Source organism: Glandiceps talaboti, chromosome 17 (assembly GCF_964340395.1).
Source record: "Glandiceps talaboti chromosome 17, keGlaTala1.1, whole genome shotgun sequence".
Taxonomy (NCBI): domain Eukaryota; kingdom Metazoa; phylum Hemichordata; class Enteropneusta; family Spengelidae; genus Glandiceps; species Glandiceps talaboti.
Genome location: NC_135565.1, coordinates 9,381,832 through 9,399,509, shown reverse-complemented (window position 1 = coordinate 9,399,509; position 17,678 = coordinate 9,381,832). Strand labels below are relative to the sequence as shown.

General features: G+C 36.4%; 1 protein-coding gene across 1 annotated transcript; it reads left to right on the top strand.

The window, feature by feature from the left end:
- The first annotated feature begins 591 nt into the window (after nucleotides 1-591).
- LOC144447978 (uncharacterized) lies at nucleotides 592-15,737 on the top strand. Its single transcript, XM_078138103.1, has 8 exons — nucleotides 592-948; nucleotides 5,094-5,289; nucleotides 6,245-6,473; nucleotides 7,382-7,693; nucleotides 8,232-8,417; nucleotides 9,356-9,438; nucleotides 13,763-13,945; nucleotides 15,303-15,737. The coding sequence occupies exons 2-8, from the start codon at nucleotides 5,113-5,115 to the stop codon at nucleotides 15,522-15,524; spliced, it is 1,392 nt and encodes a 463-aa protein (XP_077994229.1). The 5' UTR covers nucleotides 592-948; nucleotides 5,094-5,112; the 3' UTR covers nucleotides 15,525-15,737.
- The last annotated feature ends 1,941 nt before the right edge of the window (nucleotides 15,738-17,678 follow it).

The window sequence follows — 17,678 nt, the reverse complement described above, 5'->3', positions numbered from 1 at the left end:
CACGTGTAATACTGATCCCTTCGTACTACTCCATGGTTCGGTAGAATTCCTATCAAATTTCGACTTCCAGGTAAGTCTCATTTAATTTTTTAATATACTAGTAATATAACTTACGGTCCTCCCCAAGGTAGGGTGTTCTGGTGAAATTTATGAATTCATTTCACCACATTTTTCTATGAATTATTCTAAAGAAAACTAAATTCCAAGCACAACAGTGCTTACCCCCATCAAATTTCGTCCATCCGTTCTCGAGTTATTCAATTTCAAAGATTAAACATATAATGTAAATTTGACCGATTTGTGAAAAAACGATGACCCCCCCCCCCCCCCGACCCGACAATGACCCATCCGAAGACTTCTTAAAAGTAACATTTGTTCATTGTTCGCCTATTAGTATTACATATATTACAACGCGGTTGTCATTTATAATACCATAGCCATGGGGGGGGGGGGGGAGAGAATACGTCGTTTTGTTGTAAAAAGCACTTTGCTAAAAAAAAACACGTCGATTGCGCGTGACACCTCGTACCCAGAGGACCCCTAGTGGTGACCTCTTGCAATATTCAGGTCATTGACTTCTGCGCATGTCGACGACAACAAATGTAACCAGCTGATATATTTCATTGTAAATCCTCATGGTTCGAGATAATTTTGATTCAGTTCAAACGAATTGGTGTTGGGGAAACTATTTTTGAAAAGAAACTATACCATGTTTAGGGAAATTTGTCATCTATCGAACAGTCTAATGTATGAATGTTCATGACAAAGAAACTTAAATGCGTCGTGTGCACAGTGTGAAGTGTGGAGTGCAAATTTTCGTTCCGGTTGCAAAAATTGTCGCTTTCGTAGGGCCTGTAGTTCGATAATTAGGCGCTAAAGAAAATTCCAGAAGATTTAGAAAATCACGACCAAAAGGAACAATTCGTCCAGTTTTTACGGGTAAAATTGGTACGTATACGATGTCTATCTATTTTGTGTCTTGTATCATAATTTTATTATTTGAGGTGATCGCAGTCTCGAACCACATTTCCGAATTTTCGTACGCCCGTCTTTTGCATGGTTTATGTTGGCCACGTAAAATACAGAGATTGTGAATCTGCACGTCCACTTCTTCTAGGTAAAATTATTATTGCCATTATAACAACGTGAACAGGTATACAGATTTAATTAATGCAATGGTGGTCAAAGCTATTTAATAATTATATCATTGTTAATTGCATTAGGCATGATATGTTGCGAAAGTACAAACGAATGTTCAAGGTCATTTCGTGTTTGAAATCGTAGATCACACAGTAAGTGTTCGTCAGGATTGGTAAAAACCAATGAGAAACACGAACTTTGTCAGATCACATCACAGTCACTTGTAGTCTTACTGGTAGACGGAGTACGGGACATTGTCTCTAGATAGTAGATTGAGTCTGTTCAAGGTCCAAGGTTACAAACGAGTCGAGTCCCAGCTGTCGCCATCTCCGTTTGCAGGAGCATGATCTGTAAGTGTAAGTTGTAACTCAGTTACAACAATGGCAGGACGAAGTCACGTGTTAATCACATACAAGTCTGTGCGTAAATGAAGAAACAATCCATAGATTCAGATGTATCATTTTATGGTACAAATTTATTTGGTCATTTCAGAATATTCTGTAACCCTAATCCTGTCATTGCCATTACCATGGAAACCATCAATTCCATGACATTACCTTTTTCATGCACTTGACATGAAGAGGGTTAACTTAAAATTGAATCTTCTTGTGGATTTCGCAATATCCTGGGAGGAATGTTATAAAATGGCTAACTGTGCAATTATTTTGGACCAGGACATTCATAGATTTATTGTGTAGTTAACAATTGACTGGCTGTCAGTCAGGTTTATGACATTGTTAGTTAGTTATGAATCTCAAAGTTTTGACAGCATCTTGTGGGTATTGTTGGGACACAGCCCCTCTATCACAGACGGACTAATGATCAAGGGTATTCTACAATGAACTATTGAATATGAATGTTGTTGTGACAAACCCATTTTAGCATACACTAGGACAGTGTTTGTGATAGGGTTGGGGAAGCAAGGTAACAGAAAGGTGAGTATGGTGAAACTGACACAGTTTCCAATACATTATACCACTATTTTGGTGGGGAACCCTGGTAGAATGACTGGGGAACTCAAGTAGAGTTTACCTAATTACCACCCTTAACAAACACACTGGTAAAATGACTTGGGAACTCAAGTAGATTTTACCTACTTACCACCCTTAACAAACACACTGGTAAAATGACTTGGGAACTCAAGTAGATTTTACCTACTTACCACCCTTAACAAACACACTGGTGAAATGACTTGGGAACTCAAGTATATTTTACCTACTTACCACCCTTAACAAACACACTGGTAAAATGACTTTGGACCTCAAATATATTTTACCTACTTACCACCCTTAACAAACACACTGGTAAAATGACTTTGGACCTCAAGTAGATTTTACCTACTTACCACCCTTAACAAACACACTGGTAAAATGACTTGGGAACTCAAGTAGATTTTACCTACTTACCACCCTTAACAAACACACTGGTAAAATGACTTTGGACCTCAAATATATTTTACCTACTTACCACCCTTAACAAACACACTGGTAAAATGACTTTGGACCTCAAGTAGATTTTACCTACTTACCACCCTTAACAAACACACTGGTAAAATGACTTGGGACCTCAAGTATAGTTTACCTACTTACCACCCTTAACAAACACACTGGTAAAATGACTTGGGACCTCAAGTATAGTTTACCTACTTACCACCCTTAACAAACACACTGGTAAAATGACTTCGGACCTCAAGTAGATTTTACCTACTTACCACCCTTAACAAACACACTGGTAAAATGACTTGGGACCTCAAGTATAGTTTACCTACTTACCACCCTTAACAAACACACTGGTAAAATGACTTGGGAACTCAAGTATATTTTACCTACTTACCACCCTTAACAAACACACTGAGTGGGAACACTGGTAAAGTGAGAGTGGAACTCAAGTAGATTTGATCTGCTTACCACCCTAGACAAAAATACTGCTGGAATATTTATATAAAATATATTTATATTGTTCCAAGAACGAAATGACTAGTTTCACAATCACAAAAGTAATGTCCTGGGAGTAATAGAGAATGAGTCATCATTTTGTCTGTCTACATGACTGAGTATATTTAAACAATAATGTACGCCCTCCCAGCCCATAATGGACGAAAGCAAACTTTGAACGACATAATGGGCGAGGCGACAGCCGAGCCCATTATGGAGTGCAAAGTTTGCTTGAGTCCATTATGGACTTGGAGGGTGTACATTATTGTTATTATTTTATAGTTTTGCCAATTCCAGTGAATTTGTAGACCGAGAAACGCAAAACAACGTATAATATACACAGCGCTGAACATCGTCTGCCATGTTCGGCCCGGAAGCTGAATACTAATCATAGCAACACACGTACGTACACGTACACACACATATACACTTCAATGAACTGCTGTGAACACAAATTTGTTTCATGAATGCATTGTATTTTTAAACAGTGGAAATGACAATCATAAGTAACAACATACATTTCGAAAAAATACCTAGTCGTGTGAAGAAACAACAAATAAGCTTGTATTGTTATGCTCGTTCCGGGGCCGCGATGCCCAATAACGGCGTACATTATCAGTAATAATGTACAGCGATGATGTCACAAAATTCACTGGAATTGGTAATGCTATAATATAATGACTATTAACTGTCTTGGAGTTAATGGTTTGTGATTCAACGCTTCCGTGATGACTTCAAGTTATTCAGATAGCTACATGTAATTCTGTGTTTTTGTGAATGTTTTGGAACCATGGTAACAGGAGAGAAATCAAACCTAACTTGAAAATAAATAGATTTCTTTTTACAATTGACATGTACCTTGTTACCATAATTTTGATGGCAGGCCCAGTAAACTACATGGGGGAGAATTCATTCATTCATTCATTCATTCATTCATTCATTTTTATTGCCATTGAAAGTCAATATGTACATGTCAATAATGTCCACATAAGACAAAAAAAGGAGAAACAAAATGGTAATTTGGAGTCCAAAAACTAGCTTTCTACTAATCGCGTTTGGCTCCACCGCTAGTAATGGAACTATTAAGTTAACATTATGGTCATAATGTACTATCCATGAACCCCAACGTGGGGATGGATGCAGCAGATGTGCTCTGAGTATACCAGTTACAATTTGCACCTGTTTTCTGGTCAAAGCTTAATTAAAGTGAATATTTGATCATATTGCTAAGTATATATGTTTGAGGACAATATCATTGTCTGTGGAGTCGTGTTAGTGGATTGGTTAGAGTTGTACGTTTAAGCATTGTCATTACCATTTGTTGGTATTTGTATGGCTGGTCTATAGGCAATATTTGAACCACGGATGAACCAACTGTAATTAGGTACCTGGTAGGATAAGAGGTTGCAATGTGAATGCTTTAATCCTATGCACTCTTGGAGGCTACAGTGGATTGCATGTTCCCTAGGGAATTGAAGAAGTATATAGGGATGTATCACATATCAGGGGTAATAACTATTAAGCGCTTTATATAATAATGAACAATATAATATTACTGTACATACATGTATGCCATTGCATGTAGCTTCCTGCTTTAAATCACCAGTGTGTTTGCTTGCTTGTGGTATTAAAGTTTAATACCACAAGCAAGCAAATATACTGGTGTTTTTTTGTGGGTTGTAGCAATCACAGTATGTATTGCTGTCATATGTTATACAAAATGTTATGCAACAGCTGCAATTCTTGTTGAAAATATATTTCGTGTGTTTCCATGTCAATAATTTTTTTTGTTTTTTTTGACTGAAATATATGTGTCTCTATTTTTACACAGCTACATGTAAGTAAAATAGAAAACAATGGGGCGTTACAAAGGAAAGTCTTGTGTGTTTTCATATCAATAATTTTTGTGTGTCTCTATTTTTACACAGCTAAATAAAATAGAAAACAATGGGGCGTTACAAAGGAAAGTCTTGTGTGTTTTTATACCAATAATTTTTGTGTGTCTCTATTTTTACACAGCTAAATAAAATAGAAAACAATGGGGCGTTACACAGGAAAGTCTTGTCGTCTAATTGTTATGCTTGCCATGACTTCATCCTTCTTTCTGGTGGAGATTATTGTTGGCTATATTACAAACTCTATGGCATTGGTTGCTGATTCATTTCACATGTTATCAGATATTGTATCATTGCTAGTTGGATTCTTTGCAGTGCGGGTAAGTACAAACAGAATTTTTTGTTACGTTTTTTATTTGGCATATTACGAAGAATAGAAATGTTTACATTTTATATTCGAAAACTTTTCATAAGATATCAATTTCAAAAACTGTCCCCATTTCTTAATATGTGCATTTAATTGACATTTTCTAACAGCAATATGAACTCTACATTCTGAATATTTTGCAAGTATTTTTTATATGCCATCATATAAGTAACCAGCAAGCTCAATTTGATTAAAGTCTGATGTAGTGAACTTAGTGTGATCCCGTGTGCTGAGTGGATTTACTCCATCAATGCGAGAACACATAATGTGCCAACACATCATCATTGGGTGCCAACTTCCTTCTCTTAATGAGTTGTACAACGCTCAAGTAAAGAAAAGAGCTCAGTCAATTGTAAAAGACGATTTCCATCCAGCACGTAATTTATTCCAACTTACGCGCCCAGGCGAGTGGTACCGTTCGATCAAATCAGGTTCTAATCGCACATTGTTTAGCTTTTATCCAACTGCAGCTCGCACTCTTAATGAATCAATTTAAGTTCTCTGTTAACGCATCAATCTCGTGTTAGGAGTCCTCTACAGAATATTGTTTTTGTAAATTTTTCATTACATGCAAAATCAATGCACATTTCATTATATATATATATCATTATATACATGACAATAAAACACATATCATCACATATCATGCTTGTACAGTACCTCAGAATGCTCTCTTCAAGAATAGCCCAAGTCCAGAATGCAGACAACAATGTTATTGTTATTATTTGGTTCTCTTTGTTTCAATTTTGATGTCAAGTGTGAACGGATCTCCTATGGTATTGTGTGAGATGTAGGAACAAGGTGCTCACTCATGAAACAAAAAAATAAAATAAACATGGGAAATAGAGGTACATGTGAACGAGACTAAACCTGACAAGAATATTTCATATGTTGTGTCATATCTACAGATAGCAAAGAAAAGAACCTCCAAGAACACATTTGGTTGGGTGCGTGCTGAAGTGTTAGGTGCCTTGGTAAATGCAGTGTTTCTCGTTGCACTATGTTTCTCTATCTTAGTGGAGTCTGCCAAACGACTTATAGAACTAGAGGAGATTCAAAACCCCAAACTTATTCTTGTAGTTGGTGCTGCAGGACTTTTAGTTAATCTTATCGGACTTGGACTCTTCAGTCATCATGGTAAGTTATCTGATAGAACTAGGCCAGTTTAAACCAGTTAAATCCAGTTTGTTGATCATTGGATTTGAACCCATTTTCATGGTATGTTATCTGAGAAGATCCACTTAAGACCAGTTGAAACCAGTTGTCAATGAATTTGAACCCTTTGATAATCATGATAACTTATCTGAGAGTAGTCTGGTTTGAACCAGTTTATGCCACTTGTAATTGGGTTTGAACTCTTCGATAGTCATGGTAAGTTATCTGAGAGGGATCCAGTTAAGACCAGTTCAAACCAGTTGTCATTGAATTTGAACCCTGTAATAATCATGGCAACTTATCTGACAGTAATCTGGTTCAAACCAGTTGAAATCCCTATAGAAAACCCACTGTGTGACAGTGTCTGACTTGCCCCTTCAATATATGACAGAACCCCATAACAAGTGACTACAAGTGTGGCATAATCAGTGTATTCTCTGCACTCATGTTTTCATGAGAGTGTGAAAGTGTACATGTATATAGTAGAAAACACTAAAAGCCTGAGTGCAAATACTCCTGAGTACTCACACCAGTACTAATGTGGTACTGGGTTCTGTTATTACATACTTATAACATATTATTTATCTGAAACAGCAAATTCCAAAAAAGGTTGTATTGTGCGATCATTTGATTTCATGTGCAAGGAAGGATTGTGTCCTCATTTACATCTCATTTGCATGGAGGTCTAAAATGATAAGTATTTTTGGTATTGTACTGTAGTGAAAATAACACTTGTGTGCCTGTGAATCGGTGCAAGTAATCATGGGTACATATAATGATATATATTAATGTGAGTAATTACGTAATTTATTATGCAATTCTTCATTAATTGTTCGAATATTTCCCTTAAAATGAACTCTAAATTTTGTTCATCTTGTTCTGTTACTTAGGTCACAGTCATGGAGGTGGTGGACATGGTCACAGTCATGGAGGAGGCGGCCATGGTCACAGTCATGGAGGAAGTAAGAAGAAGCACGGAGCAGACAAAAGCAAAGGTCATGGTCACAGCCACGGGCATGGTCATAGTCATGATCACCATGACAACTCGAAGCCATCCATGTCAGAAGTGGTTGGAAAGGAAATGGTCTCACAGTCACACTTTGAGCAAAATGGACAATACAGTAATGTTGTGATAATGGATGATGTTGATCCTGACTTGACAGACAGTGATGATGATGAGTACCAAACAGAACAAAACTTAGGTAAGTAACTTAGGTAAGGCCTTGTCACTACTAGGGGAGTCAAGATGGCTTTGAATCTGCATGTTGCAGGTATCGAGGCCTGTCACTTGTGTGTGTTTCTGAATGGCTAAAGTCCTTGGGCAACATTTGAACCACGATTGTGTGTCAGTCAACCCAGCTGTATAATCGGGGACCTGGTAAGATATAGGTTGCTTTAATCCTATGCGCTCTTAGAGGCTACAATGTATTGTGTACTCCCCAGGGAGTTGAGGAAGTAAAGGGCTGTTGTGCCACTAAAGATCCATTGCCAGGGGTATTAATTGCAAAGCATTTTGAGCAGAGTGGGAAAGCACTATACAAAAACTATTATTATTATTATTATTATTATTATTATTATTATTATTATTACTACTACAAATAACTAGACAAGTAGTAGCAAACTTTTAAAGGTCAGAAGTATTTTGGACAACAACCATAAAATTACTGACTATGTCACTTTATATAAGTTATTGTGACTGTTCATGGTTCACAAGTAATGCAACTAAGATTTCATTTACAGCATCTGGAGCCCAGCTGAATATGAGGGGTGTGTTTCTACATGTATTGGGAGATGCCTTGGGATCTGTTATTGTGATTATTAGTGCTTTGGTCATATGGTTTGCTGATGGCAAGTGGCGTTATTATGTGGATCCAGCCATGAGTATTTTCATGGTGTGCATCATACTCAGTACCACAATACCACTATGTAAGTACAATATTCTACAGTGCAAATAAATTAGTACAATACTCAGTACAATACCACAATATAAGCACAATACTCAATTCTACAATACCGCTATATTACATTTGTAGTACAATACCGAGCCCCACATTGCCACTACATCATACTCGCCACAAAACTACTATGTAAGCACATTACTCAATTCTACAATACCTCTATATTACATTTGTAGTACAATACTGAGCCCCACATTGCCACTACTCACCACAAAACTACTATATAAACACAATACTCAATTATACAATACTTCTTCATACCACAGAAATTCTACTGTACGTGTGATATTGGCTATTACAATACCTCTGTATTAGTACAGTACTATTAAAACCCTACATTGCCACTGCATCATACTCAGTACAAACTACTATATAAGTACAATTCTCAATTCTACAATACCTCTACATTAGTACAATACCATTATGCAAGTATAATTCTACAATACCTCTACATTAGTACAATACCACTATATAAGTACAATACTCAATTCTACAATACCTCTACATTAGTACAATACCACTATGTAAGTAGAACACTCAATTCTACAATACCTCTACATTAGTACAATACCATTATTCAAGTATAATTCTACAATACCTCTACATTAGTACAATACCACTATGTAAGTACAACACTCAATTCTACAATACCTCTACATTAGTACAATACCATTATGTAAGTACAACACTCAATTCTACAAATACCTCTACATTAGTACAATACCATTATTCAAGTATAATTCTACAATACCTCTACATTAGTACAATACCACTATGTAAGTACAACACTCAATTCTACAATACCTCTACATTAGTACAATACCATTATTCAAGTATAATTCTACAATACCTCTACAAAACCCTATTCCTGTCAACTAACACCCTCATTTACCCTTTGAATTGTAGTAAAGGAGTCCGGTATGATATTACTACAGACAGTACCAACACATATCAAGGTAGAAGATATACAGACTAAACTTGTTAGTAAGGTGAGCTTTATCGTAATTATTCATATTAACTTATTAACTTTGTTTTTAGCACAAGTGAACGGAGGTTCAGTAGTGCTCTATGGATTGCCTGGTGTCTGGCTGTCTGTGTGTGTGTGTGTGTGTGTGTGGGGGGGGGGGGGGTGTAAGCCAAATAATCATGTAAATTGCAAAGATAACAGGAATTGGAAGACAACTGAATAAACATTCAAAAAATGTATACAAATGTGCCTAGCAACAAGACCCCACCCATGGCAACAGCCAAATGATCTTATATATTGCAAAAATAACAACGGGGATTAATAGACAATTGAATGAACATGCAAAAAATGTATGAAAATTTGCCTAGCAAAAAGACCACGGCCATAGCAACAGCCACATAATCAAGTATATTGCAAAGATAACAGGGATTGAAAGACAATGAATAAACATTCCAAAAATTTATGCAAATGTACCTAGCAACAATACCACGGCCATAGCAACAGCCAAATGATCACATATATTGCAAAGATAATATCAGAAATTCATACAGAAGTGAACAAACACATTCAAAACTGTATGCAAATATATCTAGCAACATGGCTACACCCATAGCAACAGCCAAATAATCGTGTATATTGCAAAGATAGCAACATGGTTGGATAGGCAACTGAATAATCATTCAGCAAATGAACACCTATTGTTAGCATGGACTAACATATGGATAAACATTTTTAAAAACGGTACAGTTGTGCTACAGCGCCATTGGCGGTATTTTTATTCATACAATGACTTATTATTCCTCAATGTTATTCTTTGTTCAGCCAAGGAAATTACAAGTGTGCTAAGGGGTCTTGTCAGTATGATTTGCTGAACTCCATTGCTGAACTCGTAGTTATAAAACCCTAATGTCATGAGTATTCTCAGACTCAGTGAATGAAGAAAAATATTTGTGAATAATATAATTATGACTCATCAAGCAAAATTTATCATTACATAATACAACTTTATATAATCCATATTTCCTGTTCAAATTAAAAATAATAACTTGGCTTGTGCATGGTACAATGTGCATGTATCTAGTTAGTTATTTTATTCACTGTACTAGTTAAATATAGATACACAAAACACAAGGCAATGGTACCGCTAACATAAGTATAATGCACTAAATTAGAAGTCTATTAGTACAGACAGTCAAACTAAAGCAGATGGTACATAATTATATTACATGTAACAGTTCCGACCTGGAGTCAAAAACACTGAATATTTAAACACTTCGGATTTACGACACTGTATATGGACATTTCCATATATGGATTGGGTCAAGCTATAATAAGCAGTTTGAGATTTTGACCATGGTAACAATATCCGTTCTACAGAAAAAGTCATTTAATGAAACAAAGCTGACACCTGGGTACATATTTTCTGCCAGGAGGTATCCATTATAAAGCCATGTCTCACAGCTCTGTATAATATCGCCGATAACAACGTGGTCTCAAGAATCTTTTTCTTTATCCAAAATGGGAAATCAATGTTCTTTAAAACAAAGGCGAGGTATTTCCACAGATGACATTGCTTAGATCTGCATTGTTCATCATACAGAACTTTTCTGTCTTGTGTGAAAGTGGCACCCAAGTAAACATACAAGTCACAAAATTGAATTTTCAAGTCACCGAATGTCATGGCAACCTTATCTGCATCCGATCCATTTAACACAATAAACATTGTTTTTCCTTGATTTATAACCATTCCTGAACGATTACAGAATTCAGCTAATATAGTCACCTTCCTGATGCACATCTCTCTCGTAGTGGAAAGAAGTATAGTATCATTCATAAGGAGGAGAGAGTGATATGAAGCCATTGTAGGTACCCATCATTTCCGTACTTGGCCTTCAAATCACAAATTATGTTATTTACATATAATGTAAATAGAAAGCAACTCGTAGGCGAGCCTTGCCATACCCAAATACACGCAATGATGGTTGCTAGACCTAAGATGAATCTGCATACAGAGTGGCAAAAGCTGTGACCATAAGGCTGCCACATCCCATGACACGTAAAAGTTGAATTAGTGATGCCCGGGGGACTTTATCATAGGCCTTAGAAAAATCCCCACGAATGTGATAAAGATGTTAGTTTAGATTATGCATAGTCTATCAATAGTCTCAATGTCATTATATGCATACACTCGCAACCTCTCTGTGCCCCAGCTTGTTTACAATCTGGTGTAAACCACTTTTCTAATTGTCGATATAAAATCACATCATAAACTTTAGCCAGTGAATCTATTACACTTATACCATGATAATTTCCACATTGCATTCGTTCACCTTTTTTAAACAAAACAATGAGTCTCGATATGGTCCATTCAATAGGTAGGATCGCCTTATTATATTAAATTGGTTTTTACATTACTCAAATTGTGGCATTGGTTTTACATTACTCAAATTGTGGCATTGGTTTTACATTACTCAAATTGTGGCATTGGTTTTACATTACTCAAATTGTGTCATTGGTTTTACATTACTCAAATTGTGGCATTGGTTTTACATTAATCAAATTGTGGCATTGGTTTTACATTAATCAAATTGTGGCATTGGTTTTGCATTACTCAAATTGTGGCATTGGTTTTACATTAATCAAATTGTGGCATTGGTTTTACGTTACTCAAATTGTGGCTTTGGTTTTACGTTACTCAGATTGTGGCATTGGTTTTACGTTGCTCAAATTGTGGCATTGGTTTTACATTACTCAAATTGTGGCATTGGTTTTACATTACTCAAATTGTGGCATTGGTTTTACATTACTCAAATTGTGGCATTGGTTTTACATTACTCAAATTGTGGCATTGGTTTTACATTACTCAAATTGTGGCATTGGTTTTACGTTACTCAAATTGTGGCTTTGGTTTTACGTTACTCAAATTTGTGGCATTGGTTTTACATTGCTCAAATTGTGGCATTGGTTTTACATTACTCAAATTGTGGCATTGGTTTTACATTGCTCAAATTGTGGCATTGGTTTTACATTAATCAAATTGTGGCATTGGTTTTACATTACTCAAATTGTGGCATTGGTTTTACATTACTCAAATTGTGGCATTGGTTTTACATTACTCAAATTTGTGGCATTGGTTTTACATTACTCAAATTTGTGGCATTGGTTTTACATTACTCAAATTGTGGCATTGGTTTTACATTAATCAAATTGTGGCATTGGTTTTACATTACTCAGATTGTGAAAATTTTCAGAATCACCAATATTTACCCCGTATTTCTTAAATTAAAATTTTTAGAAGTCTCAAATATTCATTTTTCTTGCATTCAGCTGAAAAATACTAATGGCACAACTGTATTGTCACAGCTTGCAGTGTTACGTAACCAACAGCCTTCCTGACTTAACAAAGAAAACCATTCCAGAATAATTAGATCTATTTTAATATTGTGCATAATAAGTACCAGTGTCTGTGTGGTTGTGTTGGTGTACATTTACAAATAATGTACACACATTGCTGGTTCAATCCTTGTAGCTTTCGGATTTATTTGACGCATAGTCTCAAGCAAGAATTTTGTACTGCCTTTAGTGACACTGGCATTGAACGGGAGGAATAACTTGTAAATTCCCTATGTGTAATGAAAACATGAATTTTAAACAAGAAAAATGGTGTTGGTTTAATTAACTTTCACTTATTAGTACAGAGTTGACCCCAAGCCGATGTGGTGTGTAGTCGTAAGCAACTTCCACTGACCATTTTGTTGACTATTTGTTTTGTAAGTAAATAACAATGCCAGCAATCGACAATACATTAAAGTGGCCATATGGATGAGAATTGGGTATCTTTTGGGGATTTTTAATTATAGAACAATTTTATCACCTACTTGAAAAAATCAATGTGAAACAACATTGACCAAGTCCTTGTTTGTAACTCAATAAATTACAAAAGATTACTAGATTACAAAATGTGTAAAGTGTTTGTTATTGTATGTACAATAACAAACTTTTTACACTTTTTCTGGCTTTTTACAATGTATTGAGTTACAAATACAGACGTGGTCAAAATTGTTCAACATTGATTTTTTAAGTAGGAAGCCATGATAAAATAGTTTTATAAATTAAAAAATCCAAAATAAACATGCAATCTTCATTCATATTGCCACTTTAAAATAGGTGATAGGTAAACATTTAAGGTTTACAAAAAATGAAATGAAAACTTGGACATATTTTGTGTATAATTTTGACAGTAGGTAAATGGTGTATTAGCTGCACATGAGTTCTATGTGTGGAGATTAGCTGGTAACATTTATGGAGATTAGCTGGTAACATTTTATCTGTACATTTGACTCTAGGTAAATGGTGTATTAGCTGTACATGAGTTCCATGTGTGGAGACTAGCTGGTAACAAGATCATAGCATCAGCACACATACGGTGTAGGAATTTAAAAGATTACATGAGAATTGCAAGTCAAGTCAAAGAATTCTTCCACAATGAAGGCATCCATTCAACGACCATCCAACCTGAGTTTGAAGAGGTAAGTTATAATTATAATATCATAACTTGGCAAAGCCCATAAGCTCGCGCAGGGTAGATTCATTTGTGCCCGGCTGCCTGGGCCAGGGTTGATACACTTGGGTCATTTTCCAGGGGTATTGACCATCAAAATTTATTTTATTGAATGACATCTAATTCTCTGATATGGACGAAAAGTAAAGAAAGTCAACACTCTATGCAGTTGTTGGTTTCAAAAACCATCATAGCCATTAGATTAATATTGTTCATTTTCAATCAGCCAACTTATCATAGACCCGCCACCAACATACGTTGGTCTTTGGACAAATGTTTTGTTGACAAGTTGCCGAACATCACGATTTCTCAATTCAACTCGATGATTTAGGAATGTTACTGTACCAACAAACATAGGAAAGTAGTTCTTCTTTTTAAAACATGTAAAAAAATCAATTATCGACAGTATAACCACACTTCCACAACCCGGAAATTCAACTGCGCTATGTCATCAGTGGTCCGTATGGCGTACCGCCGTGCGTCAAACTTATAGTGTAACAATTTCTCCTTGAGGTGCAGTGATGCCTCGATACTCGTTACAATGTTACGACAATCGTGCCAACAGGCCTACTGTTACAATATTGCAATGCATGGCGATGTTATGTCACCTATGACAATATATGACAATACGGTAGCGCGTGGAGAATGCACGTAGGTTGCACGTAGTATATGGAAGGCGCATGCGTAGTCACTGCACGCCACAATGCATCCCTTGGAGAACCACCAATTTTTTTCACATAGTATATACGACGCGCATGCGTACTAGTCATTGAGCCGCTACGCGGCAGCTTCGCTGCTGCTGCGCGAGCTATTAATCACTTTAAAGACCAAGGTTTCAATCCCACATTCTCACATTAAAGTGGCACAAGCTGAGTTTATAAACCTGTTACTCCAATGGAAATGCTTAAAAACCTTGATTAAACTATCATAGTATAATAGCTTGCGAAGCGGTCACATAGTGGCTCAATGACTAGTACGCATACACCTCTGATATACTATGCAATGGGGGGTGTTTTTTGGTGGTTTAACCCAAAGATGCATTGCGGTGCTATGTCCATGCATGTGTGTTCTATATACTATGCGCATTCTCCATGCAGAGGGTGCTATCTACAATATCATCGTGAGGCAGCTGGTCACAAATGAATCTACCCTGCGCGAGCTTATGGGCTTTGCCAAGTTATGATATTATTTTAATGTCAATGCATCCCATCTTCTATGACCAATGTACATGCTTAGCCAATTTGATGCACCACTGATGCACACAATATCTAGTGACCAACCAATTAGCTAAGATGTCTGTATTTTTGTGTATTTGCTTTGTGTAGGAAGACAATGGCCAGGAAGCTTGTATGCTGGAGTGTGCTCCTGACAAGTGTGCTGAACAAATGTGCTGTGGGAACAAAAAACCAGGAATGGCACTTAGGGAAAGAGGGAATGCTGCTAATGGAAACAGTTGTGGCAGTCTGGGTTCTTCAACTGCGTCTCTGTCTGGTAGCCTTGATGGAAGGATAACACCACCCTGTCATTCCCCAGAAAGTGTCTTGTAAAACTGCCATCACTGATCTGTTAATTTACCCATAGTACCTGTAGAAACACCCTTGGTGAATGATAGCCTCCCAAGTGACACCCCTGTATGAAATGATAGCACCCCTGTAAGAAATTGTAGCACCCCTGTAAGAAATTGTAGCACCCCTAATGAGAACTAAATGGTTGGACTATAGACCATTAGAAGGATATAGATATATAAACCATTTTACAAAGACAAAAAAACAAATACATATATATATTCTATCTAAAATGGGTGTTTATCCCATTTTCTGTACATTCCATTTTACTGTGTCATGAAAAAAATGGATGAGTTTATAAAAGTTTGTACAAATTAATATTTGATGAAATGCATTTTCAGAATGATACATTCAATGGAATTTGTGATAATGATGATGTTGTAATGTATACTGAATCACTTTTGACATGTTGACCAGTTTTGTCAAGTGACATTTCACTCTGATAGTACCATAATAATGGTACATATCCTCTTTTGACTGGCAGATAGCACCATGCAATGACTCATGGGTAATGCAGATAGCACCATGCAATGACTCATGGGTAATGCAGATAGCACCATGCAATGACTCATGGGTAATGCAGATAGCACCATGCAATGACTCATGGGTAATGCAGATAGCACCATGCAATGACTCATGGGTGTTGCAGATAGCACCATGCAATGACTCATGGGTAATGCAGAAAGCACCATGCAATGACTCATGGGTAATGATTAAACAGCATGTAGGATAAATTATGGCAATGTTTTGTGAGAAGATACATAATGAATAAATCAAACCAGTTATACTCTCAGTAGTCAGTAAGGTATGCCATGACGGAGCACCCTCACACATCGGTCAGCCCTGGTGAGGGCACCCTCACACATCGGTCAGCCCTGGTGAGGGCACCCTCACACATCAGTCAGCCCTGGTGAGGGCACCCTCACACATCGGTCAGCCCTGGTGAGGACACCCTCACACATCTGACAACCCCGGTGAGGGCACCCTCACATATCAGTCAACCCCGGTGAGGATGAAGCAACAAAACATATCTTACTGGCTACACTGTCAGCTTTAAGTACACCACAATCCCTCTATCACATGACAGAGCTAGAGGCACTGTGGGTATACTTTTAAAATATTCATGTTAATTAATTTATATATGCAAATTTGTGTTACTGAATTAGTAATAACAATTTTAATAATTAATTCATGAAAAAAATATGATTCCTAGATAACTATAATTTATTTTTTACCAATAAAATTTTATAAAGTATTTGTTTATGACCTTGTTCAGAATTTGCATGTTGTGTTTTTGTTTACTTTGTGAATTTTGACACTGGAGATATTATAGATGATGTGATTATAAATATTTGTAGAGCTTTAATTTATCATATTAATTTAAGTAATAGAGTAAAGTGGACTTGTGACAATATGTAGATATATTTACTGATATTTTTTTTTGTGGCAGTGTTGTTTCAATTTGGATATGTGATAATATCCAGGTATAAGCTATTTTACTTCTATTATTATTGTTGTTGTTGTTGTTGTTGTTGTTTCAGAATGAACACAATAAGAAACTGTATATATAAGCTACCATAGCTACTTGTAGTTTTGTTCCTAAATGTAGATATGGGACAATATGACAGAACCCCATGATGTGTGAGTGCAAGTATGGTGTACTTGAGGTATTTGCAACAGTGCTTGCAGTGTTCTCTGCGCCCGTTCTGTCATCAGCATAGTGAGTGAAAGTGCAGCAGAAAACACTGCAAGCACGTATGAAAATACCCTTGACTACCCACACTGGAACTCATGTGGCATGGGGTTCTGTTATTATTACATATGTTTCTCTGAAATAGCAAATTTCCATAAAAGTCATACAGCGCAATTTCATCTGTACTGAATAATCACATCCTCATTTGCATATCATTTGCATGTCATTTTCATGCAATATGCAATAAAGTTTTAGGTATTTCACCACAGTGAAAATACCACTAGTATGTGCATGCGTCGGTGCAAGTAAACGCTGATAGATATGTGACAATATCCAGGCACAAACTATTTTTCTGTGACGTTATCATTTCAAACTGGACATAGTAATCAAGTATAAGCCATTTTACTTGAAGTTGTTGTGATATTATTCATAGCTTGCTAGCA